Source organism: Oncorhynchus clarkii, chromosome 31 (assembly GCF_045791955.1).
Source record: "Oncorhynchus clarkii lewisi isolate Uvic-CL-2024 chromosome 31, UVic_Ocla_1.0, whole genome shotgun sequence".
NCBI lineage: Eukaryota > Metazoa > Chordata > Actinopteri > Salmoniformes > Salmonidae > Oncorhynchus > Oncorhynchus clarkii.
In genome coordinates, this window is record NC_092177.1 from 25520460 (window position 1) to 25544733 (window position 24274).

Consider the following 24274-nt stretch of genomic DNA (forward strand, 5'->3'; position numbering starts at 1 on the left):
GTCGAACATCTCATTCCAGAATCATGGGGATTAATATGGAGTTGGTCCCCACTTTGCTGCTATAACAACCTCCCATCTTCTGTGAACACTTTCTACTAGATGTTGGAACATTGCTGTGGGGACTTGCTTCCATTCAGCCACGAGAGCATTGGTGAGGTCGGGCACTGATGTTGGGCGATTAGGCCTGGCTCGCAGTCGGTGTTCCAATTCATCGCAAAGGTGTTAGATGGGGTTGAGATCAGGGCTCTGTGCAGGCCAGTCATGTTCTTCCACACCGATGTCAACAAATCATTTCTGTATGGACCTCACTTTGTGCACGGGGGCATTGTCATGCTGAACTAGGAAAGGGCCTTCCCTAAACTGAAACAGCCCCAGACCATTATTCTTCCTCCACCAAACTTTACAGTTGGCACTATGCATTGGGGCAGATAGCGTTCTCCTGGCATCCGCCAAACCCAGATTAATTCACCAGACTGCCAGATGGTGAAGCGTGCATCATTACTCCAGAGAACACGTTTCCACTGCTCCAGAATCCAATTGCGGCGAGCTTTACACCACACCAGCTGACACTTGGCATTGTGCATGGTAATCTTAGGCTTGTGTGTTGCTGCTCAACCATGGAAACCCATTTCATAAAGCTCCCGACAAACAGTTCTTGTGCTGACATTGCTTCCAGAGATAGTTTGGAACTCGGTAGTGAGTGTTGCATCCGAGGACAGATATTTTTTTACGCACTTCAGCACTCGGCAGTCCTGTTCTGTGAGTTTCTGTGGCCTACCACTTCACGGCTGAGCCGTTGTTGCTCCTAGACGTTTCCAATTCACAATAACAGCACTTATTGTTGACCTGGGCAGCTCTAGCAGGACAGAAATTTGACACACTAACTTGTTGGAAAGGTGGCATCCCATGACGGTGCCACGTTGAAAGTCACTGACCTCTTCAGTTAGGCCATTCTACTGCCAATATTTGTCTATGGAGATTGCATGGCTGTGTGCTTGATTTTATACATCTGTCAGCAACGGGTGTGGCTGATATAGCCGAATCCACTAATTTGAAGGTGTGTCCACATACTTCTGTCTACACTACACTATGTGTTTCCAGAGTTTTTAGGAACTGCCTGTGAGCGAATGAGAGGCATAATATTTTGTCTAAGGAGACATGTGTGTCTGAAGTCTGAAGGATGTGTTGCTTTTCAAAGGCTCTTTGGTCAGACTGACTTCTTCATTGTCATCAAGATGTCCCCTTCTGTCCCTCTATCCCTCTTTTCATGTCATACCTCCTTTCCAGTTCTCTATATGCTTATTAATTAATTCACATTTGATCCTCCTCTCTCTCTCACCAAGCTTCTCAGAGGCACACACAATATAAGACACAATACAACACACACACCAACAAGCTCTCATGTCAGAATTAGACGTTCATCCATTTTACGTCACATTTCAAAGTGTTTGGTTACTTCTCTGTATCGTTCCAAGGTTACGTTTAGGCATTAACTCTGAATTATTAAGTTTAGGCATTAACTCTGAATTATTAAGTTTAGGCATTAACTCTGAATTATTAAGTTTAGGCATTAACTCTGAATTATTAAGTTTAGGCATTAACTCTGAATTATTAAATTTAGGCATTAACTCTGAATTGTTAAGTTAGGCATTAACTCTGAATTATTAAGTTTAGGCATTAACTCTGAATTATTAAGTTTAGGCATTAACTCTGAATTATTAAGTTTAGGCATTAACTCTGAATTATTAAGGTTAGGCATTAACTCTGAATTATTAAGGTTAGGCATTAACTCTGAATTATTAAGGTTAGGCATTAACTCTGAATTATTAAGTTAGGCATTAACTCTGAATTATTAAGGTTAGGCATTAACTCTGAATTATTAAGTTTAGGCATTAACTCTGAATTATTAAATTTAGGCATTAACTCTGAATTATTAAGTTTAGGCATTAACTCTGAATTATTAAGGTTAGGCATTAACTCTGAATTATTAAGGATAGGCATTAACTCTGAATTATTAAGGTTAGGCATTAACTCTAAATGGTTATGGTCATAGCCGTGGGAAGATGTGTTTGGCTGGGGGTGCTGCGATATTTTTAGTAAAGGTGCAGTGCAACACCTTTGTGGTGAATATTTGCATTTCATCCCTGTGGAACTCTTTCGACACCGTGTTGAGTCCATGCCCTGACGAGTTGAGGCTGTTCTGAGAGTAAAGGGGGGTGCAACTCAATATTAGGAAGGTGTTCCTAATGTTCTGTATACTCAGTTTATATTCCTATGTATGGTAATTGTTATACCATTTTACAACTAACATTCTTTAGTCTCATTCTGTGGATTAACTCATTAAGACTCCTGATGTATTAGTCATAAAAGAGCCTTGGCTCACTTGACCAGAACTGTCATACTCAGGCTATGCATACATGCTGTTTTTAAGACCTCAGAGTTAGTGTATTTCATTAACGAGCAAAGTTGTGTATATTCACACATAGTGTTCAGTGTATTGTACCATTTTCTTCCTATAATGATGTTCGTTGGTTAAGGTTGCTTCTTGACTAATGACCTTGGCAAGCATAGCTCACAGCACACTGTGTGAGGATCTTTGTTCCACCTCTCCCTCTCTCCATTTCTCCATCCAGAATATATTTTTGGGGGCCTGTGCTACAGTCGGCTATATCAGTCCGCTAATACAGGACTAGTATTGGCGCAGTGCACTACTTTTGTGAGAGAGAAAAAAGGTTATTTTAATTTTATTTAAAAAAAATTATATGTATTTTTCAATTCAGATTTTTCAGGGGGTTCTTCAGCACATAACAGCTCTGTCATTATCCTCAATCTCTGTCTTTGCCCCCTCACGCCTACTTTTTCTGTTTCTCTTCCATTTTCCACTGTTCTTCTGTTCTCTCCCCCCCTTCCCCACACTCCTTCTCTCCCCCTTCCCCACACTCCTTCTCTCCCCCCATCCCCACACTCCTTCTCTCCCCCTTCCCCACAATCCTTCTCTCCCCCTTCCCCACACTCCTTCTCTCCCCCTTTCCCTTCCCCACACTCCTTCTCCCCCCCATCCCCACACCCCTTCTCTCTCCCCATCCCCACACTCCTTCTCTCCACCCCATCCCCACACTCCTTCTCTCCCCCCATCCCCACACCCCTTCTCTCTCCCCATCCCCACACTCCTTCTCTCCCCGATCCCCACACTCCTTCTCTCTCCCCATCTCCACACTCCTTCTCTCCCCCCATCCCCACACTCCTTCTCTCTCCATCCCCACACTCCTTCTCTCCCCATCCCCACACTCCTTCTCTCCCCATCCCCACACTCCTTCTCTCCCCATCCCCACACTCCTTCTCTCTCCCCATCTCCACACTCCTTCTCTCCCCCATCTCCACACTCCTTCTCTCCCCATCCCCACACTCCTTCTCTCTCCCCATCCCCAAACCCCTTCTCTCTCCCCATCCCCACACTCCTTCTCTCTCCCCATCTCCACACTCCTTCCCTCCCCCTTTCTCCCCCCACATCCCCACACTCCTTCTCTCCCCCCATCCCCACACTCCTTCTCTCCCCCTTTCTCCCCCCCATCCCCACACTCCTTCTCTCCCCCCATCCCCACACTCCTTCTCTCCCCCTTTCTCCCCCCCGTCCCCACACTCCTTCTCTCCCCCTTTCCCCCCCCCACCCCCACCCCCACACTCCTTCTCTCCCCCTTTCTCTCCCCCCATCCCCACACTCCTTCTCTCCCCCATCCCCACACTCCTTCTCTCCCCCTTTCTCCCCCCCATCCCCACACTCCTTCTCTCCCCCTTTCCCCCCCATCTCCACACTCCTTCTCTCCCCCTTTCTCCCTCCACCCCATCTCCACACTCTTTCTCTCCCCCTTTCTCCCCCCATCCCCACCTCTCTTCCCTCTTTTCTGTCTCCATCTTCTTCTCTATCCTGGTGTGTTTTTATAGATGGATGATGTATGTAGTGGGTGATCAGTGGGATGGATGATGTATGTAGTGGGTGATCAGTGGGATGGATGATGTATGTAGTGGGTGATCAGTAGGATGGATCATGTATGTAGTCTGTGATCAGTGGGATGGATGATATATGTAGTGGGTGATCAGTGGGATGGATGATGTATGCAGTGAGTGATCAGTGGGATGGATGATGTATGTAGTGGGTGATCAGTGGGATGGATGATGTATGTAGTGGGTGATCAGTGGGATGGATGATGTATGTCGTGGGTGATCAGTGGGATGGATGATGTATGTAGTGGGTGATCAGTAGGATGGATGATGTATGTAGTGGGTGATCAGTGGGATGGATGATGTATGTAGTGGGTGATCAGTGGGATGGATGATGTATGTAGTGGGTGATCAGTGGGATGGTTGCTGTGTGTGGGGGGTGAAGAGGGGAGGAGAAGATGTGTGTAAAGGTGTCTGTGTAACAGTACGATTATGTCTGTAATCACTTTAGTTCAAATATAGGAATAATTGTATTATGGAGGGGCGTGTGTATCTGCGTGTGTGTGTGTGTTTAAATTACATTTTTATTCTCAGGGGGATGGAATGGTGTAACAGTACTGTAACAGTACTATGAGTCATTGAGTCATATGATCTATGATTCAATGAATCAACTTCTTACTGTTTTACTGACTCTGAATCAAAGATTCAGGCTTTTCAGTGTTCTGGAGGAGGGAGGTGGGAGGTGGGAGGAACACAGCAAGAAGGAGAAGGAGTGACGGAGAGAGGAGAGAACGGGAGAAAAGGAGAGAGAGAGAATGAGAGAAGGAGAGATAGGGAGAGAGAGTGAGAGAGAGGGAGAGATAGTGAGAGAGAATGAGAGAGAAGGAGAGAGAGGGACAGAAGGAGAGGGAGAGAGCGAGAGAGAAGAGACAGCGAGAGAGATGGAATGAGAGAGAGTGAGAGAAAATGAGAGAGAAAAGGAGAGAGAGGGAGAGAAAAGGAGAGAGAGGGAGAGAGAAAGAGGGAGAGAGAAAGAGAGAGGGAGAAAGGAGAGATAGAGGGGGAGGGAGGGAGGGCGAGAGAAGGAGAGAGGGAAAAAGGAGAGAGAAAGAAGGCGAGAGGGAGATATAGAGGGAGAGAAGGAGAGAGGGAGAGAAGGAGAGAGAGAGAGAGAGGAGAGATGGGGGAGAGAGAGGGAGAGAGAAGGAGAATGAGGGAGATGGATAGAGAAGAAGAGAGATGGAGAGCGGGAGAGAGAGAGAGAAAGAAGGCGAGAGGGAGATATAGAGGGAGAGAAGGAGAGAGGGAGAGGGAGAGAAGGAGAGAGAGAGAGAGAGGAGAGATGGGGGAGAGAGAAGGAGAGAGAGAGACAGGGAGAGAGGGTAAGAGAGAATGAAAGAGGGAAAGAGAAGGTGAGAGAGGGAGAGAAGGAGAGGGAAGGAGAGAGAAGGAGAGAGAGGGAGAGAGAGGGAGAGAAAAGAAGAGAGGGAGAGAGGGAGAGGGAGAGAGAGAAGGAGAGATGGGGGAGAGAGTAGGAGAGAGGTAAGGAGAGAGAAGGAGAGCAAGGGAGAGAGAAGGAGAGAGGGAGAGACAGGGTGAGAGGGTAAGAGAGAATGAAAGAGGGAAAGAGGAGGAGGGAGAGAAGGAGAGAGGGAGAGAGAAGGAGAGTTATGGAGAGATAGTGAGAGAGAAGGAGAGAGAGGGAGAGAGAGGGAGAGAGAAGGAGAGAGAGAGAGACAGGGAGAGAGGGTAAGAGAGAATGAAAGAGGGAAAGAGAAGGTGAGAGAGGGAGAGAAGGAGAGGGAAGGAAAGGGAAGGAGAGAGAAGGAGAGAGAGGGAGAGAGAGGGAGAGAGAGAGAAGAAGAGAGGGAGGGAGAGAGAGGGAGAGGGAGAGAGAGAAGGAGAGATGGGGGAGAGAGTAGGAGAGAGGTAAGGAGAGAGAAGGAGAGCAAGGGAGAGAGAATGAGAGAGAGAGAGACAGGGAGAGAGGGTAAGAGAGAATGAAAGAGGGAAAGAGAAGGAGGGAGAGAAGGAGAGAGGGAGAGAGAAGGAGAGTTATGGATAGATAGTGAGAGAGAAGGAGAGAGAGGGAGAGAGAGGGAGAGAGAGAGAGTCAGAGAGAAGGCGTGAGGGAGATATAGGGCGATAGAGAGAGAGAATGAGAGAGAAGGGGAGAGAGATATAGGGAGATATAGAGAGAGAGAGAATGAGAGAGAAAGGCAGAGGGAGAGAGAAGTGGAGAGGGAGAGAGAAGAGGAGAGGGAGAGAGAAGAGGAGAGGGAGAGAGAAGAGGAGAGGGAGAGAGAAGAGGAGAGGGAGAGAGAAGAGGAGAGGGAGAGATAATGAGAGAGGGAGAGAGGGAGAGAGAAGGAGAGAGGGAGAGAGAAGCAGAGATAGGAGAGATAGAGAGCGATTGAGAGAGAGGGGAGATAGGAAGAGAGGACAGATAGGGAGAGAGGAGAGATAGGGAGAGAGAGAAGGTGAGAAACGAGGGAGGGGGAGAGATAGGAGAGAGAGGGAGAGAAGAGGGGAGAGAGGAGAGGAAGAAGCAGAGGGAGAGGAACTTCGAGGCTCCACATAGATCGAGAGAGTAAAAGAACGAAAGAAAGATAGCGGGGCGTCGTTGAGGTAAACCATTCAGAGTCAGATGACAGGATCAGTGGAAAGAGGGACAGAGAGAGAGAGGGAGGGAGGGAGTGAGGGAGGCAGTGTGAGAGCTAACTATCAGACACGTTACAGACCTCTGTAGACCGACAGAACGTAGACAAGACAGTTTCCACTGTGACAACATGGGCGCTGTGGTGGGCACATTAACCATGGGGGAGAGGACCAAGGGGGAGAGGAGGAGGCCATCCAGAGGTGAGACACACAGACACACACAGGCTCACCACACACACACACACACACACACACACACACACACACACACACACACACAGGCTCTCCACACAACTTAAAAAGGATGCTAGCACTCACATACACACATTTATGAAAACAACACAACCTACACCTATCAACAACACATGCAACCAATACAATGTCATACACACACATAATAATAATAATATTATTATTATTATCATAAAGTCACTATTCCATGGAAGCATCCTTTGAATGTGTGTGTGAGAGAGAGAGGTAACACCTGAGGTAATGTGTGTGTGAGCGAGAGGTAACAACTGAGATAATGTGTGTGTGAGCGAGAGATAACACCTGAGGTAATGTGTGTGTGAGAGAGAGAGATGTAACACCTGTGGTAATGTGTGTGAGAGAGAGAGAGGTAACACCTAAGGTAATGTGTGTGTGAGAGAGAGAGAGGTAACACCTGAGGTAATGTATGAGAGAGAGAGGTAACACCTGAGGTAATGTGCGTGAGAGAGAGAGGTAACACCTGAGGTAATGTGTGTGAGAGAGAGAGAGTTAACACCTGGGGTAATGTATGTGAGAGAGAGAGAGGTAACACCTGAGGAATGCGTGGGTGAGAGAGAGAGAGTTAACAATTGAAGTAATGTGTGGGTGAGAGAGAGAGAGAGAGAGAGAGAGGTAACACCTGAGGTAATGTGTGGGTGTGAGAGAGAGAGAGAGAGAGAGGTAACACCTGAGGAATGCGTGGGTGAGAGAGAGAGGTAACACCTGAGGTAATGTGTGGGTGAGAGAGAAAGTTAACACCTGAGATAATGTGTGGGTGAGAGAGAGAGGTAACACCTGAGGTAATGTGTGGGTGAGAGAGAGAGAGAGAGAGGTAACACCTGAGGTAATGTGTGGGTGAGAGAGAGAGAGAGAGGTAACACCTGAGGTAATGTGTGGGTGAGAGAGAGAGGTAACACCTGAGGTAATGTGTGGATGAGAGAGAGGTAACACCTGAGGTAATGTGTGGGTGAGAGAGAGAGAGGTAACACCTGAGGTCATGTGTGGGTGATAGAAAGAGGTAACACCTGAGGTAATGTGTGGGTGAGAGAGAGGTAACACCTGAGGAAATGTGTGGGTGAGAGAGAGAGGTAACACCTGAGGTAATGTGTGGGTGAGAGAGAGAGGTAACACCTGAGGTAATGTGTGGGTGATAACTCTAGGGAGAAGGGTAGTGTCATCAGGACATAGAGGATCTATACATGCTCTAGTGTAAGGTAATGTCTATGTGCATGTGTTTGCTTGATGTGAGAGGAGTGGTGCGTGTGTGTGTGTGTGTGTGTGTGTGTACATAAGTGTGTGTGCAGACATCAGTGGAGGGGAAACATACACAAGGTATTTGTCACTCTGCTCACACACTCTCTTCCGTCTTGCCTGTTCCCTTGGAAGCACGGTTGGCATGGCAACACAATATATCAGTTTTGGGGGTCAGTGAGATGTTATGAGATTGGTGGTTCCAAAGTTATCCATGCTTATTGCAAATTTGCACAATTTTGCATATTGCTCTTTTGATTATTTTTCCGTGGGCTATTTCCATATTGTAATATAAATCACATTAGATAACATATCATGTTTTATATCATGAAACATTGACAAAATGAAGACATTAAATATAAATTATTAAATATAGTTTGCATTGCATTAACTGTCTTGTTCCTTTCATATCTGTCTTGTTCCTTCCTTATCTGTCTTGTTCCTTCCATATCTGTCTCATTCCTTCCATATCTGTCTTAGTCCTTCCTTATCTGTCTTGTTCCTTCCATATCTGTCTTGTTCCTTCCATATCTGTCTTGTTCCTTCCATATCTGTCTTAGTCCTTCCATATCTGTCTTGTTCCTTCCATATCTGTCTTGTTCCTTCCATATCTGTCTTGTTCCTTCCATGTCGGTCTTATTCCTTCCATATCTGTCTTATTCCTCCCCTATCAGTCTTATTCCTTCCATATCTGTCTTATTCCTTCCATATCTGTCTTATTCCTTCCATATCTGTCTCATTCCTTCCATATCTGTCTCATTCCTTCCATATCTGTCTTATTTCTTCCATATCTGTCTGATTCCTTCCATATCCTTCTCATTCCTTCCATATCCTTCTTATTCCTTCCATATCTGTCTTGTTCCTTCCATATCTGTCTCATTCCTTCCATATCTGTCTCATCCCTTCCATGTCTGTCTGATTCCTTCCATACCTGTCTCATTCCTTCCATACCTGTCTTGTTCCTTCCATATCTGTCTCATTCCTTCCATATCTGTCTTGTTCCTTCCTTATCTGTCTTGTTCCTTCCATATCTGTCTTGTTCCTTCCATATCTGTCTTGTTCCTTCCTTATCTGTCTTGTTCCTTCTATATCTGTCTCATTCCTTCCATATCTGTCTTGTTCCTTCCTTATCTGTCTTGTTCCTTCCATATCTGTCTTGTTCCTTCCATATCTGTCTTGTTCCTTCCATATCTGTCTTAGTCCTTCCATATCTGTCTTGTTCCTTCCATATCTGTCTTGTTCCTTCCATATCTGTCTTGTTCCTTCCATGTCGGTCTTATTCCTTCCATATCTGTCTTATTCCTCCCCTATCTGTCATATTCCTTCCATATCTCTCATTCCTTCCATATCTGTCTTATTCCTTCCATATCTGTCTTGTTCCTTCCATATCTGTCTCATTCCTTCCATATCTGTCTCATCCCTTCCATGTCTGTCTGATTCCTTCCATACCTGTCTCATTCCTTCCATACCTGTCTCATTCCTTCCATATCTGTCTCATTCCTTCCATATCTGTCTCATCCCTTCCATACCTGTCTCATTCCTTCCATATCTGTCTCATCCCTTCCATATCTGTCTGATTCCTTCCATACCTGTCTCATTCCTTCCATACCTGTCTCATTCCTTCCATATCCTTCTCATTCCTTCCATACCTGTCTCATTCCTTCCATACCTGTCTCATTCCTTCCATATCTGTCTCATCCCTTCCATATCTGTCTGATTCCTTCCATATCCTTCTCATTCCTTCCATATCTGTCTGATTCCTTCCATATCTGTCTTGTTCCTTCCATATCTGTCTCGTTCCTTCCATATCTGTCTCATCCCTTCCATATCTGTCTGATTCCTTCCATACATGTCTCATTCCTTCCATACCTGTCTCATTCCTTCCATATCTGTCTCATTCCTTCCATATCTGTCTTATTCCTTCCATATACTTCTCATTCCTTCCATATCTGTCTTGTTCCTTCCTTATCTGTCTGATTCCTTCCATACATGTCTCATTCCTTCCATACCTGTCTCATTCCTTCCATATCTGTCTCATTCCTTCCATATCTGTCTTATTCCTTCCATATCCTTCTCATTCCTTCCATATCTGTCTTGTTCCTTCCTTATCTGTCTCATTCCTTCCATATCTGTCTCGTTCCTTCCATATCTGTCTCGTTCCTTCCATATCTGTCTCATTCCTTCCATATCTGTCTTGTTCCTTCCATATCTGTCTTATTCCTTCCATATCTGTCTTATTCCTTCCATGTCTGTCTTATTCCTTCCATATCTGTCTCATTCCTTCCATATCTGTCTCATTCCTTCCATATCTGTCTTATTTCTTCCATATCTGTCTGATTCCTTCCATATCCTTCTCATTCCTTCCATATCCTTCTTATTCCTTCCATATCTGTCTTGTTCCTTCCATATCTGTCTCATTCCTTCCATATCTGTCTCATCCCTTCCATGTCTGTCTGATTCCTTCCATACCTGTCTCATTCCTTCCATCCCTGTCTTGTTCCTTCCATATCTGTCTCATTCCTTCCATATGTGTCATGTTCCTTCCTTATCTGTCTTGTTCCTTCCATATCTGTCTTGTTCCTTCCATATCTGTCTTGTTCCTTCCATATCTGTCTTAGTCCTTCCATATCTGTCTTGTTCCTTCCATATCTGTCTTGTTCCTCCCCTATCTGTCTTATTCCTTCCATATCTCTCATTCCTTCCATATCTGTCTTATTCCTTCCATATCTGTCTTGTTCCTTCCATATCTGTCTCATTCCTTCCATATCTGTCTCATCAATTCCATATCTGTCTGATTCCTTCCATACCTGTCTCATTCCTTCCATACCTGTCTCATTCCTTCCATATATGTCTCATTCCTTCCATATCTGTCTCATCCCTTCCATGTCTGTCTGATTCCTTCCATACCTGTCTCATTCCTTCCATACCTGTCTCATTCCTTCCATATCTGTCTCATCCCTTCCATATCTGTCTGATTCCTTCCATATCCTTCTCATTCCTTCCATATCTGTCTGATTCCTTCCATATCTGTCTTGTTCCTTCCATATCTGTCTCGTTCCTTCCATATCTGTCTCATCCCTTCCATATCTGTCTGATTCCTTCCATACATGTCTCATTCCTTCCATACCTGTCTCATTCCTTCCATATCTGTCTCATTCCTTCCATATCTGTCTTATTCCTTCCATATCCTTCTCATTCCTTCCATATCTGTCTTGTTCCTTCCTTATCTGTCTGATTCCTTCCATACATGTCTCATTCCTTCCATACCTGTCTCATTCCTTCCATATCCTTCTCATTCCATCCATATCTGTCTTGTTCCTTCCTTATCTGTCTCATTCCTTCCATATCTGTCTCGTTCCTTCCATATCTGTCTCGTTCCTTCCATATCTGTCTCATTCCTTCCATATCTGTCTTGTTCCTTCCATATCTGTCTTATTCCTTCCATATCTGTCTTATTCCTTCCATATCTGTCTTATTCCTTCCATATCTGTCTCATTCCTTCCATATCTGTCTCATTCCTTCCATATCTGTCTTATTTCTTCCATATCTGTCTGATTCCTTCCATATCCTTCTCATTCCTTCCATATCCTTCTTATTCCTTCCATATCTGTCTTGTTCCTTCCATATCTGTCTCATTCCTTCCATATCTGTCTCATCCCTTCCATGTCTGTCTGATTCCTTCCATACCTGTCTCATTCCTTCCATACCTGTCTTGTTCCTTCCATATCTGTCTTGTTCCTTCCATATCTGTCTTGTTCCTTCCATATCTGTCTTAGTCCTTCCATATCTGTCTTGTTCCTTCCATATCTGTCTTGTTCCTTCCATGTCGGTCTTATTCCTTCCATATCTGTCTTATTCCTCCCCTATCTGTCTTATTCCTTCCATATCTCTCATTCCTTCCATATCTGTCTTATTTCTTCCATATCTGTCTTGTTCCTTCCATATCTGTCTCATTCCTTCCATATCTGTCTCATCCCTTCCATATCTGTCTGATTCCTTCCATACCTGTCTCATTCCTTCCATACCTGTCTTGTTCCTTCCATATCTGTCTTGTTCCTTCCATATCTGTCTTGTTCCTTCCATATCTGTCTTAGTCCTTCCATATCTGTCTTGTTCCTTCCATATCTGTCTTGTTCCTTCCATGTCGGTCTTATTCCTTCCATATCTGTCTTATTCCTCCCCTATCTGTCTTATTCCTTCCATTTCTCTCATTCCTTCCATATCTGTCTTATTCCTTCCATATCTGTCTTGTTCCTTCCATATCTGTCTCATTCCTTCCATATCTGTCTCATCCCTTCCATATCTGTCTGATTCCTTCCATACCTGTCTCATTCCTTCCATACCTGTCTCATTCCTTCCATATCTGTCTCATCCCTTCCATATCCGTCTGATTCCTTCCATATCCTTCTCATTCCTTCCATATCTGTCTGATTCCTTCCATATCTGTCTTGTTCCTTCCATATCTGTCTCGTTCCTTCCATATCTGTCTCATCCCTTCCATATCTGTCTGATTCCTTCCATACATGTCTCATTCCTTCCATACCTGTCTCATTCCTTCCATATCTGTCTCATTCCTTCCATATCTGTCTTATTCCTTCCATATCCTTCTCATTCCTTCCATATCTGTCTTGTTCCTTCCTTATCTGTCTCATTCCTTCCATATCTGTCTCGTTCCTTCCATATCTTTCTCGTTCCTTCCATATCTGTCTCATTCCTTCCATATCTGTCTTGTTCCTTCCATTCCTTCCTTCCATATCTGTCTTATTCCTTCCATATCTGTCTTGTTCCTTCCATATCTGTCTCATTCCTTCCATATCTGTCTCATTCCTTCCATATCTGTCTTATTTCTTCCATATCTGTCTGATTCCTTCCATATCCTTCTCATTCCTTCCATATCCTTCCCTTCCATATCTGTCTTGTTCCTTCCATATCTGTCTCATTCCTTCCATATCTGTCTCATCCCTTCCATGTCTGTCTGATTCCTTCCATACCTGTCTCATTCCTTCCATACCTGTCTTGTTCCTTCCATATCTGTCTCGTTCCTTCCATATCTGTCTCATCCCTTCCATATCTGTCTGATTCCTTCCATACATGTCTCATTCCTTCCATACCTGTCTCATTCCTTCCATATCTGTCTCATTCCTTCCATATCTGTCTTATTCCTTCCATATCCTTCTCATTCCTTCCATATCTGTCTTGTTCCTTCCTTATCTGTCTGATTCCTTCCATACATGTCTCATTCCTTCCATACCTGTCTCATTCCTTCCATATCTGTCTCATTCCTTCCATATCTGTCTTATTCCTTCCATATCCTTCTCATTCCTTCCATATCTGTCTTGTTCCTTCCTTATCTGTCTCATTCCTTCCATATCTGTCTCGTTCCTTCCATATCTTTCTCGTTCCTTCCATATCTGTCTCATTCCTTCCACATCTGTCTTGTTCCTTCCATATCTGTCTTATTCCTTCCATATCTGTCTTATTCCTTCCATATCTGTCTTATTCCATCCATATCTGTCTCATTCCTTCCATATCTGTCTCATTCCTTCCATATCTGTCTTATTTCTTCCATATCTGTCTGATTCCTTCCATATCCTTCTCATTCCTTCCATATCCTTCTTATTCCTTCCATATCTGTCTTGTTCCTTCCATATCTGTCTCATTCCTTCCATATCTGTCTCATCCCTTCCATGTCTGTCTGATTCCTTCCATACCTGTCTCATTCCTTCCATACCTGTCTTGTTCCTTCCATATCTGTCTCATTCCTTCCATATCTGTCTCGTCCCTTCCATGTCTGTCTGATTCCTTCCATACCTGTCTCATTCCTTCCATACCTGTCTCATTCCCTCAATATCTGTCTCATCCCTTCCATATCTGTCTGATTCCTTCCATATCTGTCTCATTCCTTCCTTATCTGTCTTGTTCCTTCCTTATCTGTCTTATTCCTTCCATATCTGTCTTGTTCCTTCCATATCTGTCTCATTCCTTCCATATCTGTCTCATCCCTTCCATGTCTGTCTGATTCCTTCCATACCTGTCTCATTCCTTCCATACCTGTCTCATTCCTTCCATATATGTCTCATTCCTTCCATATCTGTCTCATCCCTTCCATGTCTCTCTGATTCAATCCATACCTGTCTCATTCCTTCCATACCTGTCTCATTCCTTCCATATCTGTCTCATCCCTTCCATATCTGTCTGATTCCTTCCATATCTGTCTGATTCTTCCATATCTGTCTCGTTCCTTCCATATCTGTCTCGTTCCTTCCATATCTGTCTCATCCCTTCCATATCTGTCTGATTCCTTCCATACATGTCTCATTCCTTCCATACCTGTCTCATTCCTTCCATACCTGTCTCATTCCTTCCATATCTGTCTCATTCCTTCCATATCTGTCTTATTCCTTCCATATCCTTCTCATTCCTTCCATATCTGTCTTGTTCCTTCCTTATCTGTCTGATTCCTTCCATACATGTCTCATTCCTTCCATACCTGTCTCATTCCTTCCATATCTGTCTCATTCCTTCCATATCTGTCTTATTCCTTCCATATCCTTCTCATTCCTTCCATATCTGTCTTGTTCCTTCCTTATCTGTCTCATTCCTTCCATATCTGTCTCGTTCCTTCCATATCTGTCTCGTTCCTTCCATATCTGTCTCATTCCTTCCATATCTGTCTTGTTCCTTCCATATCTGTCTTATTCCTTCCATATCTGTCTTATTCCTTCCATATCTGTCTTATTCCTTCCATATCTGTCTCATTCCTTCCATATCTGTCTCATTCCTTCCATATCTGTCTCGTTCCTTCCATATCTGTCTCGTTCCTTCCATATCTGTCTCTTTCCTTCCATATCTGTCTTGTTCCTTCCATATCTGTCTTATTCCTTCCATATCTGTCTTATTCCTTCCATATCTGTCTTATTCCTTCCATATCTGTCTCATTCCTTCCATATCTGTCTCATTCCTTCCATATCTGTCTTATTTCTTCCATATCTGTCTGATTCCTTGCATATCCTTCTCATTCCTTCCATATCCTTCTTATTCCTTCCATATCTGTCTTGTTCCTTCCATATCTGTCTCATTCCTTCCATATCAGTCTCATCCCTTCCATGTCTGTCTGATTCCTTCCATACCTGTCTCATTCCTTCCATACCTGTCTTGTTCCTTCCATATCTGTCTTGTTCCTTCCATATCTGTCTCATTCCTTCCATATGTGTCTTGTTCCTTCCTTATCTGTCTTGTTCCTTCCATATCTGTCTTGTTCCTTCCATATATGTCTTGTTCCTTCCATATCTGTCTTGTTCCTTCCATATCTGTCTTGTTCCTTCCATGTCGGTCTTATTCCTTCCATATCTGTCTTATTCCTCCCCTATCTGTCTTATTCCTTCCATATCTCTCATTCCTTCCATATCTGTCTTATTCCTTCCATATCTGTCTTGTTCCTTCCATATCTGTCTCATTCCTTCCATATCTGTCTCATCCCTTCCATATCTGTCTGATTCCTTCCATACCTGTCTCATTCCTTCCATACCTGTCTCATTCCTTCCATATCTGTCTCATTCCTTCCATATCTGTCTCATCCCTTCCATGTCTGTCTGATTCCTTCCATACCTGTCTCATTCCTTCCATACCTGTCTCATTCCTTCCATATCTGTCTCATCCCTTCCATATCTGTCTGATTCCTTCCATATCCTTCTCATTCCTTCCATATCTGTCTGATTCCTTCCATATCTGTCTTGTTCCTTCCATATCTGTCTCGTTCCTTCCATATCTGTCTCATCCCTTCCATATCTGTCTGATTCCTTCCATACATGTCTCATTCCTTCCATACCTGTCTCATTCCTTCCATATCTGTCTCATTCCTTCCATATCTGTCTTATTCCTTCCATATCCTTCTCATTCCTTCCATATCTGTCTCATTCCTTCCATATCTGTCTTATTCCTTCCATATCCTTCTCATTCCTTCCATATCTGTCTTGTTCCTTCCTTATCTGTCTGATTCCTTCCATACATGTCTCATTCCTTCCATACCTGTCTCATTCCTTCCATATCTGTCTCATTCCTTCCATATCTGTCTTATTCCTTCCATATCCTTCTCATTCCTTCCATATCTGTCTTGTTCCTTCCTTATCTGTCTCATTCCTTCCATATCTGTCTCGTTCCTTCCATACCTGTCTCGTTCCTTCCATATCTGTCTCATTCCTTCCACATCTGTCTTGTTCCTTCCATATCTGTCTTATTCCTTCCATATCTGTCTTATTCCTTCCATATCTGTCTTATTCCATCCATATCTGTCTCATTCCTTCCATATCTGTCTCATTCCTTCCATATCTGTCTTATTTCTTCCATATCTGTCTGATTCCTTCCATATCCTTCTCATTCCTTCCATATCATTCTTATTCCTTCCATATCTGTCTTGTTCCTTCCATATCTGTCTCATTCCTTCCATATCTGTCTCATCCCTTCCATGTCTGTCTGATTCCTTCCATACCTGTCTCATTCCTTCCATACCTGTCTTGTTCCTTCCATATCTGTCTCATTCCTTCCATATCTGTCTCGTCCCTTCCATGTCTGTCTGATTCCTTCCATACCTGTCTCATTCCTTCCATACCTGTCTCATTCCCTCCATATCTGTCTCATCCCTTCCATATCTGTCTGATTCCTTCCATATCTGTCTCATTCCTTCCTTATCTGTCTTGTTCCTTCCTTATCTGTCTTATTCCTTCCATATCTGTCTTGTTCCTTCCATATCTGTCTCATTCCTTCCATATCTGTCTCATCCCTTCCATGTCTGTCTGATTCCTTCCATACCTGTCTCATTCCTTCCATACCTGTCTCATTCCTTCCATATATGTCTCATTCCTTCCATATCTGTCTCATCCCTTCCATGTCTCTCTGATTCCTTCCATACCTGTCTCATTCCTTCCATACCTGTCTCATTCCTTCCATATCTGTCTCATCCCTTCCATATCTGTCTGATTCCTTCCATATCTGTCTGATTCCTTCCATATCTGTCTTGTTCCTTCCATATCTGTCTCGTTCCTTCCAAATCTGTCTCGTTCCTTCCATATCTGTCTCATCCCTTCCATATCTGTCTGATTCCTTCCATACATGTCTCATTCCTTCCATACCTGTCTCATTCCTTCCATACCTGTCTCATTCCTTCCATATCTGTCTCATTCCTTCCATATCTGTCTTATTCCTTCCATATCCTTCTCATTCCTTCCATATCTGTCTTGTTCCTTCCTTATCTGTCTGATTCCTTCCATACATGTCTCATTCCTTCCATACCTGTCTCATTCCTTCCATATCTGTCTCATTCCTTCCATATCTGTCTTATTCCTTCCATATCCTTCTCATTCCTTCCATATCTGTCTTGTTCCTTCCTTATCTGTCTCATTCCTTCCATATCTGTCTTGTTCCTTCCATATCTGTCTTATTCCTTCCATATCTGTCTTATTCCTTCCATATCTGTCTTATTCCTTCCATATCTGTCTCATTCCTTCCATATCTGTCTCATTCCTTCCATATCTGTCTCGTTCCTTCCATATCTGTCTCGTTCCTTCCATATCTGTCTCATTCCTTCCATATCTGTCTTGTTCCTTCCATATCTGTCTTATTCCTTCCATATCTGTCTTATTCCTTCCATATCTGTCTTATTCCTTCCATATCTGTCTCATTCCTTCCATATCTGTCTCATTCCTTCCATATCTGTCTTATTTCTTCCATATCTGTCTGATTCCTTCCATATCCTTCTCATTCCTTCCATATCCTTCTTATTCCTTCCATATCTGTCTTGTTCCTTCCATATCTGTCTCATTCCTTCCATATCTGTCTCATTCCTTCCATATCTGTCTTGTTCCTTCCTTATCTGTCTTGTTCCTTCCATATCTGTCTTGTTCCTTCCATATCTGTCTTGTTCCTTCCTTATCTGTCTAGTTCCTTCTATATCTGTCTCATTCCTTCCATATCTGTCTTGTTCCTTCCTTGTCTGTCTTGTTCCTTCCATATCTGTCTTGTTCCTTCCATATCTGTCTTGTTCCTTCCATATCTGTCTTAGTCCTTCCATATCTGTTTTGTTCCTTCCATATCTGTCTTGTTCCTTCCATATCTGTCTTGTTCCTTCCATGTCGGTCTTATTCCTTCCATATCTGTCTTATTCCTCCCCTATCTGTCATATTCCTTCCATATCTCTCATTCCTTCCATATCTGTCTTATTCCTTCCATATCTGTCTTGTTCCTTCCATATCTGTCTCATTCCTTCCATATCTGTCTCATCCCTTCCATGTCTGTCTGATTCCTTCCATACCTGTCTCATTCCTTCCATATCTGTCTCATTCCTTCCATATCTGTCTCATCCCTTCCATACCTGTCTCATTCCTTCCATATCTGTCTCATCCCTTCCATATCTGTCTGATTCCTTCCATACCTGTCTCATTCCTTCCATACCTGTCTCATTCCTTCCATATCTGTCTCATTCCTTCCATACCTGTCTCATTCCTTCCATACCTGTCTCATTCCTTCCATATCTGTCTCATCCCTTCCATATCTGTCTGATTCCTTCCATATCCTTCTCATTCCTTCCATATCTGTCTGATTCCTTCCATATCTGTCTTGTTCCTTCCATATCTGTCTCGTTCCTTCCATATCTGTCTCATCCCTTCCATATCTGTCTGATTCCTTCCATACATGTCTCATTCCTTCCATACCTGTCTCATTCCTTCCATATCTGTCTCATTCCTTCCATATCTGTCTTATTCCTTCCATATCCTGCTCATTCCTTCCATATCTGTCTTGTTCCTTCCTTATCTGTCTGATTCCTTCCATACATGTCTCATTCCTTCCATACCTGTCTCATTCCTTCCATATCTGTCTCATTCCTTCCATATCTGTCTTATTCCTTCCATATCCTTCTCATTCCTTCCATATCTGTCTTGTTCCTTCCTTATCTGTCTCATTCCTTCCATATCTGTCTCGTTCCTTCCATATCTGTCTCATTCCTTCCACATCTGTCTTGTTCCTTCCATATCTGTCTTATTCCTTCCATATCTGTCTTATTCCTTCCATATCTGTCTTATTCCATCCATATCTGTCTCATTCCTTCCATAGCTGTCTCATTCCTTCCATATCTGTCTTATTTCTTCCATATCTGTCTTATTTCTTCAATATCTGTCTGATTCCTTCCATATCCTTCTCATTCCTTCCATATCCTTCTTATTCCTTCCATATCTGTCTTGTTCCTTCCATATCTGTCTCATTCCTTCCATATCTGTCTCATCCCTTCCAAGTCTGTCTGATTCCTTCCATACCTGTCTCATTCCTTCCATACCTGTCTTGTTCCTTCCATATCTGTCTCATTCCTTCCATATGTGTCTTGTTCCTTGCTTATCTGTCTTGTTCCTTCCATATCTGTCTTGTTCCTTCCATATCTGTCTTGTTCCTTCCATATCTGTCTTAGTCCTTCCATATCTGTCTTGTTCCTTCCATATCTGTCTTGTTCCTTCCATGTCTGTCTTATTCCTTCCATATCTGTCTTATTCCTCCCCTATCTGTCTTATTCCTTCCATATCTCTCATTCCTTCCATATCTGTCTTATTCCTTCCATATCTGTCTTGTTCCTTCCATATCTGTCTCATTCCTTCCATATCTGTCTCATCCCTTCCATATCTGTCTCATTCCTTCCATATCTGTCTCATTCCTTCCATATCTGTCTCATCCCTTCCAAGTCTGTCTGATTCCTTCCATACCTGTCTCATTCCTTCCATATCTGTCTCATCCCTTCCATATCTGTCTGATTCCTTCCATATCCTTCTCATTCCTTCCATATCTGTCTGATTCCTTCCATAACTGTCTTGTTCCTTCCATATCTGTCTTGTTCCTTCCATATCTGTCTCATCCCTTCCATATCTGTCTGATTCCTTCCATACATGTCTCATTCCTTCCATACCTGTCTCATTCCTTCCATATCTGTCTCATTCCTTCCATATCTGTCTTATTCCTTCCATATCCTTCTCATTCCTTCCATATCTGTCTTGTTCCTTCCTTATCTGTCTGATTCCTTCCATACATGTCTCATTCCTTCCATACCTGTCTCATTCCTTCCATATCTGTCTCATTCCTTCCATATCTGTCTTATTCCTTCCATATCCTTCTCATTCCTTCCTTATCTGTCTCATTCCTACCATATCTGTCTCGTTCCTTCCATATCTGTCTCGTTCCTTCCATATCTGTCTCATTCCTTCCATATCTGTCTTGTTCCTTCCATATCTGTCTTATTCCTTCCATATCTGTCTTATTCCTTCCATATCTGTCTTATTCCTTCCATATCTGTCTCAATCCTTCCATATCTGTCTCATTCCTTCCATATCTGTCTTATTTCTTCCATATCTGTCTGATTCCTTCCATATCCTTCTCATTCCTTCCATATCCTTCTTATTCCTTCCATATCTGTCTTGTTCCTTCCATATCTGTCTCATTCCTTCCATATCTGTCTCATCCCTTCCATGTCTGTCTGATTCCTTCCATACCTGTCTCATTCCTTCCATACCTGTCTTGTTCCTTCCATATCTGTCTCATTCCTTCCATATGTGTCTTGTTCCTTCCTTATCTGTCTTGTTCCTTCCATATCTGTCTTGTTCCTTCCATATCTGTCTTGTTCCTTCCATATCTGTCTTAGTCCTTCCATATCTGTCTTGTTCCTTCCATATCTGTCTTGTTCCTTCCATGTCGGTCTTATTCCTTCCATGTCTGTCTTATTCCTCCCCTTTCTGTCTTATTCCTTCCATATCTCTCATTCCTTCCATATCTGTCTTATTCCTTCCATATCTGTCTTGTTCCTTCCATATCTGTCTCATCCCTTCCATATCTGTCTGATTCCTTCCATACCTGTCTCATTCCTTCCATACCTGTCTCATTCCTTCCATATCTGTCTCATTCCTTCCATATCTGTCTCATCCCTTCCATGTCTGTCTGATTCGTTCCATACCTGTCTCATTCCTTCCATACCTGTCTCATTCCTTCCATATCTGTCTCATCCCTTCCATATCTGTCTGATTCCTTCCATATCCTTCTCATTCCTTCCATATCTGTCTGATTCCTTCCATATCTGTCTTGTTCCTTCCATATCTGTCTCGTTCCTTCCATATCTGTCTCATCCCTTCCATATCTGTCTGATTCCTTCCATACATGTCTCATTCCTTCCATACCTGTCTCATTCCTTCCATATCTGTCTCATTCCTTCCATATCTGTCTTATTCCTTCCATATCCTTCTCATTCCTTCCATATCTGTCTTGTTCCTTCCTTATCTGTCTGATTCCTTCCATACATGTCTCATTCCTTCCATACCTGTCTCATTCCTTCCATATCTGTCTCATTCCTTCCATATCTGTCTTATTCCTTCCATATCCTTCTCATTCCTTCCATATCTGTCTTGTTCCTTCCTTATCTGTCTCATTCCTTCCATATCTGTCTCGTTCCTTCCATATCTGTCTCGTTCCTTCCATATCTGTCTCATTCCTTCCACATCTGTCTTGTTCCTTCCATATCTGTCTTATTCCTTCCATATCTGTCTTATTCCTTCCATATCTGTCTTATTCCATCCATATCTGTCTCATTCCTTCCATATCTGTCTCATTCCTTCCATATCTGTCTTATTTCTTCCATATCTGTCTGATTCCTTCCATATCCTTCTCATTCCTTCCATATCCTTCTTATTCCTTCCATATCTGTCTTGTTCCTTCCATATCTGTCTCATTCCTTCCATATCTGTCTCATCCCTTCCATGTCTGTCTGATTCCTTCCATACCTGTCTCATTCCTGCCATACCTGTCTTGTTCCTTCCATATCTGTCTCATTCCTTCCATATCTGTCTCGTCCCTTCCATGTCTGTCTGATTCCTTCCATACCTGTCTCATTCCTTCCATACCTGTCTCATTCCCTCCATATCTGTCTCATCCCTTCCATATCTGTCTGATTCCTTCCATATCTGTCTCATTCCTTTCTTATATGTCTTGTTCCTTCCTTATCTGTCTTATTCCTTCCATATCTGTCTTGTTCCTTCCATATCTGTCTCATTCCTTCCATATCTGTCTCATCCCTTCCATGTCTGTCTGATTCCTTCCATACCTGTCTCATTCCTTCCATACCTGTCTCATTCCTTCCATATATGTCTCATTCCTTCCATATCTGTCTCATCCCTTCCATGTCTGTCTGATTCCTTCCATACCTGTCTCATTCCTTCCATACCTGTCTCATTCCTTCCATATCTGTCTCATTCCTTCCATATCTGTCTGATTCCTTCCATATCTGTCTGATTCCTTCCATATCTGTCTTGTTCCTTCCATATCTGTCTCGTTCCTTCCATATCTGTCTCATCCCTTCCATATCTGTCTGATTCTTTCCATACATGTCTCATTCCTTCCATACCTGTCTCATTCCTTCCATACCTGTCTCATTCCTTCCATATCTGTCTCTTTCCTTCCATATCTGTCTTTTTCCTTCCATATCCTTCTCATTCCTTCCATATCTGTCTTGTTCCTTCCTTATCTGTCTGATTCCTTCCATACATGTCTCATTCCTTCCATACCTGTCTCATTCCTTCCATATCTGTCTCATTCCTTCCATATCTGTCTTATTCCTTCCACATCCTTCTCATTCCTTCCATATCTGTCTTGTTCCTTCCTTATCTGTCTCATTCCTTCCATATCTGTCTCGTTCCTTCCATATCTGTCTCGTTCCTTCCATATCTGTCTCATTCCTTCCATATCTGTCTTGTTCCTTCCATATCTGTCTTATTCCTTCCATATCTGTCTTATTCCTTCCATATCTGTCTTATTCATTCCATATCTGTCTTATTCCTTCCATATCTGTCTCATTCCTTCCATATCTGTCTCATTCCTTCCATATCTGTCTTATTTCTTCCATATCTGTCTGATTCCTTCCATATCCTTCTCATTCCTTCCATATCCTTCTTATTCCTTCCATATCTGTCTTGTTCCTTCCATATCTGTCTCATTCCTTCCATATCTGTCTCATCCCTTCCATGTCTGTCTGATTCCTTCCATACCTGTCTCATTCCTTCCATACCTGTCTCATTCCTTCCATACCTGTCTCATTCCTTCCATATCTGTCTCATCCCTTCCATGTCTGTCTGATTCCTTCCATACCTGTCTCATTCCTTCCATACCTGTCTCATTCCTTCCATATCTGAATCATCCCTTCCATATCTGTCTGATTCCTTCCATATCTGTCTCATTCCTTCCTTATCTTTCTTGTTCCTTCCATATCTGTCTCGTTCCTTCCATATCTGTCTCATCCCTTCCATATCTGTCTGATTCCTTCCATACATGTCTCATTCCTTCCATACCTGTCTCATTCCTTCCATATCTGTCTCGTTCCTTCCATATCTGTCTCGTTCCTTCCATATCTGTCTTATTTCTTCCATATCTGTCTGATTCCTTCCATATCCTTCTCATTCCTTCCATATCCTTCTTATTCCTTCCATATCTGTCTTGTTCCTTCCATATCTGTCTCATTCCTTCCATATCTGTCTCATCCCTTCCATGTCTGTCTGATTCCTTCCATACCTGTCTCATTCCTTCCATACCTGTCTTGTTCCTTCCATATCTGTCTCATTCCTTCCATATGTGTCTTGTTCCTTCCTTATCTGTCTTGTTCCTTCCATATCTGTCTTGTTCCTTCCATATCTGTCTTGTTCCTTCCATATCTGTCTTAGTCCTTCCATATCTGTCTTGTTCCTTCCATATCTGTCTTGTTCCTTCCATGTCGGTCTTATTCCTTCCATATCTGTCTTATTCCTCCCCTTTCTGTCTTATTCCTTCCATATCTCTCATTCCTTCCATATCTGTCTTATTCCTTCCATATCTGTCTTGTTCCTTCCATATCTGTCTCATTCCTTCCATATCTGTCTCATCCCTTCCATATCTGTCTGATTCCTTCCATACCTGTCTTATTCCTTCCATACCTGTCTCATTCCTTCCATATCTGTCTCATTCCTTCCATATCTGTCTCATCCCTTCCATGTCTGTCTGATTCCTTCCATACCTGTCTCATTCCTTCCATACCTGTCTCATTCCTTCCATATCTGTCTCATCCCTTCCATATCTGTCTGATTCCTTCCATATCCTTCTCATTCCTTCCATATCTGTCTGATTCCTTCCA

At 42.9% G+C, this 24274-nt stretch overlaps 1 protein-coding gene across 2 annotated transcripts in view; it reads left to right on the top strand.

Annotated features, from left to right (window-relative positions):
* The window catches only part of LOC139390517 (A-type potassium channel modulatory protein KCNIP1-like), a 54036-nt gene that overhangs the window by 12867 nt on the left and 16895 nt on the right, over window positions 1-24274 (top strand). The window contains exon 1 of one of the 2 annotated variants that reach the window (XM_071137670.1): window positions 5897-6798. The exons of the other annotated variant lie outside the window; for it this stretch is intronic. Coding sequence (XP_070993771.1) covers window positions 6729-6798 — 70 coding nt within the window. The 5' untranslated portion in view covers window positions 5897-6728. Of the gene's footprint in view, window positions 1-5896; window positions 6799-24274 lie in introns of those variants that run through there. 2 annotated transcript variants of the gene reach the window in all.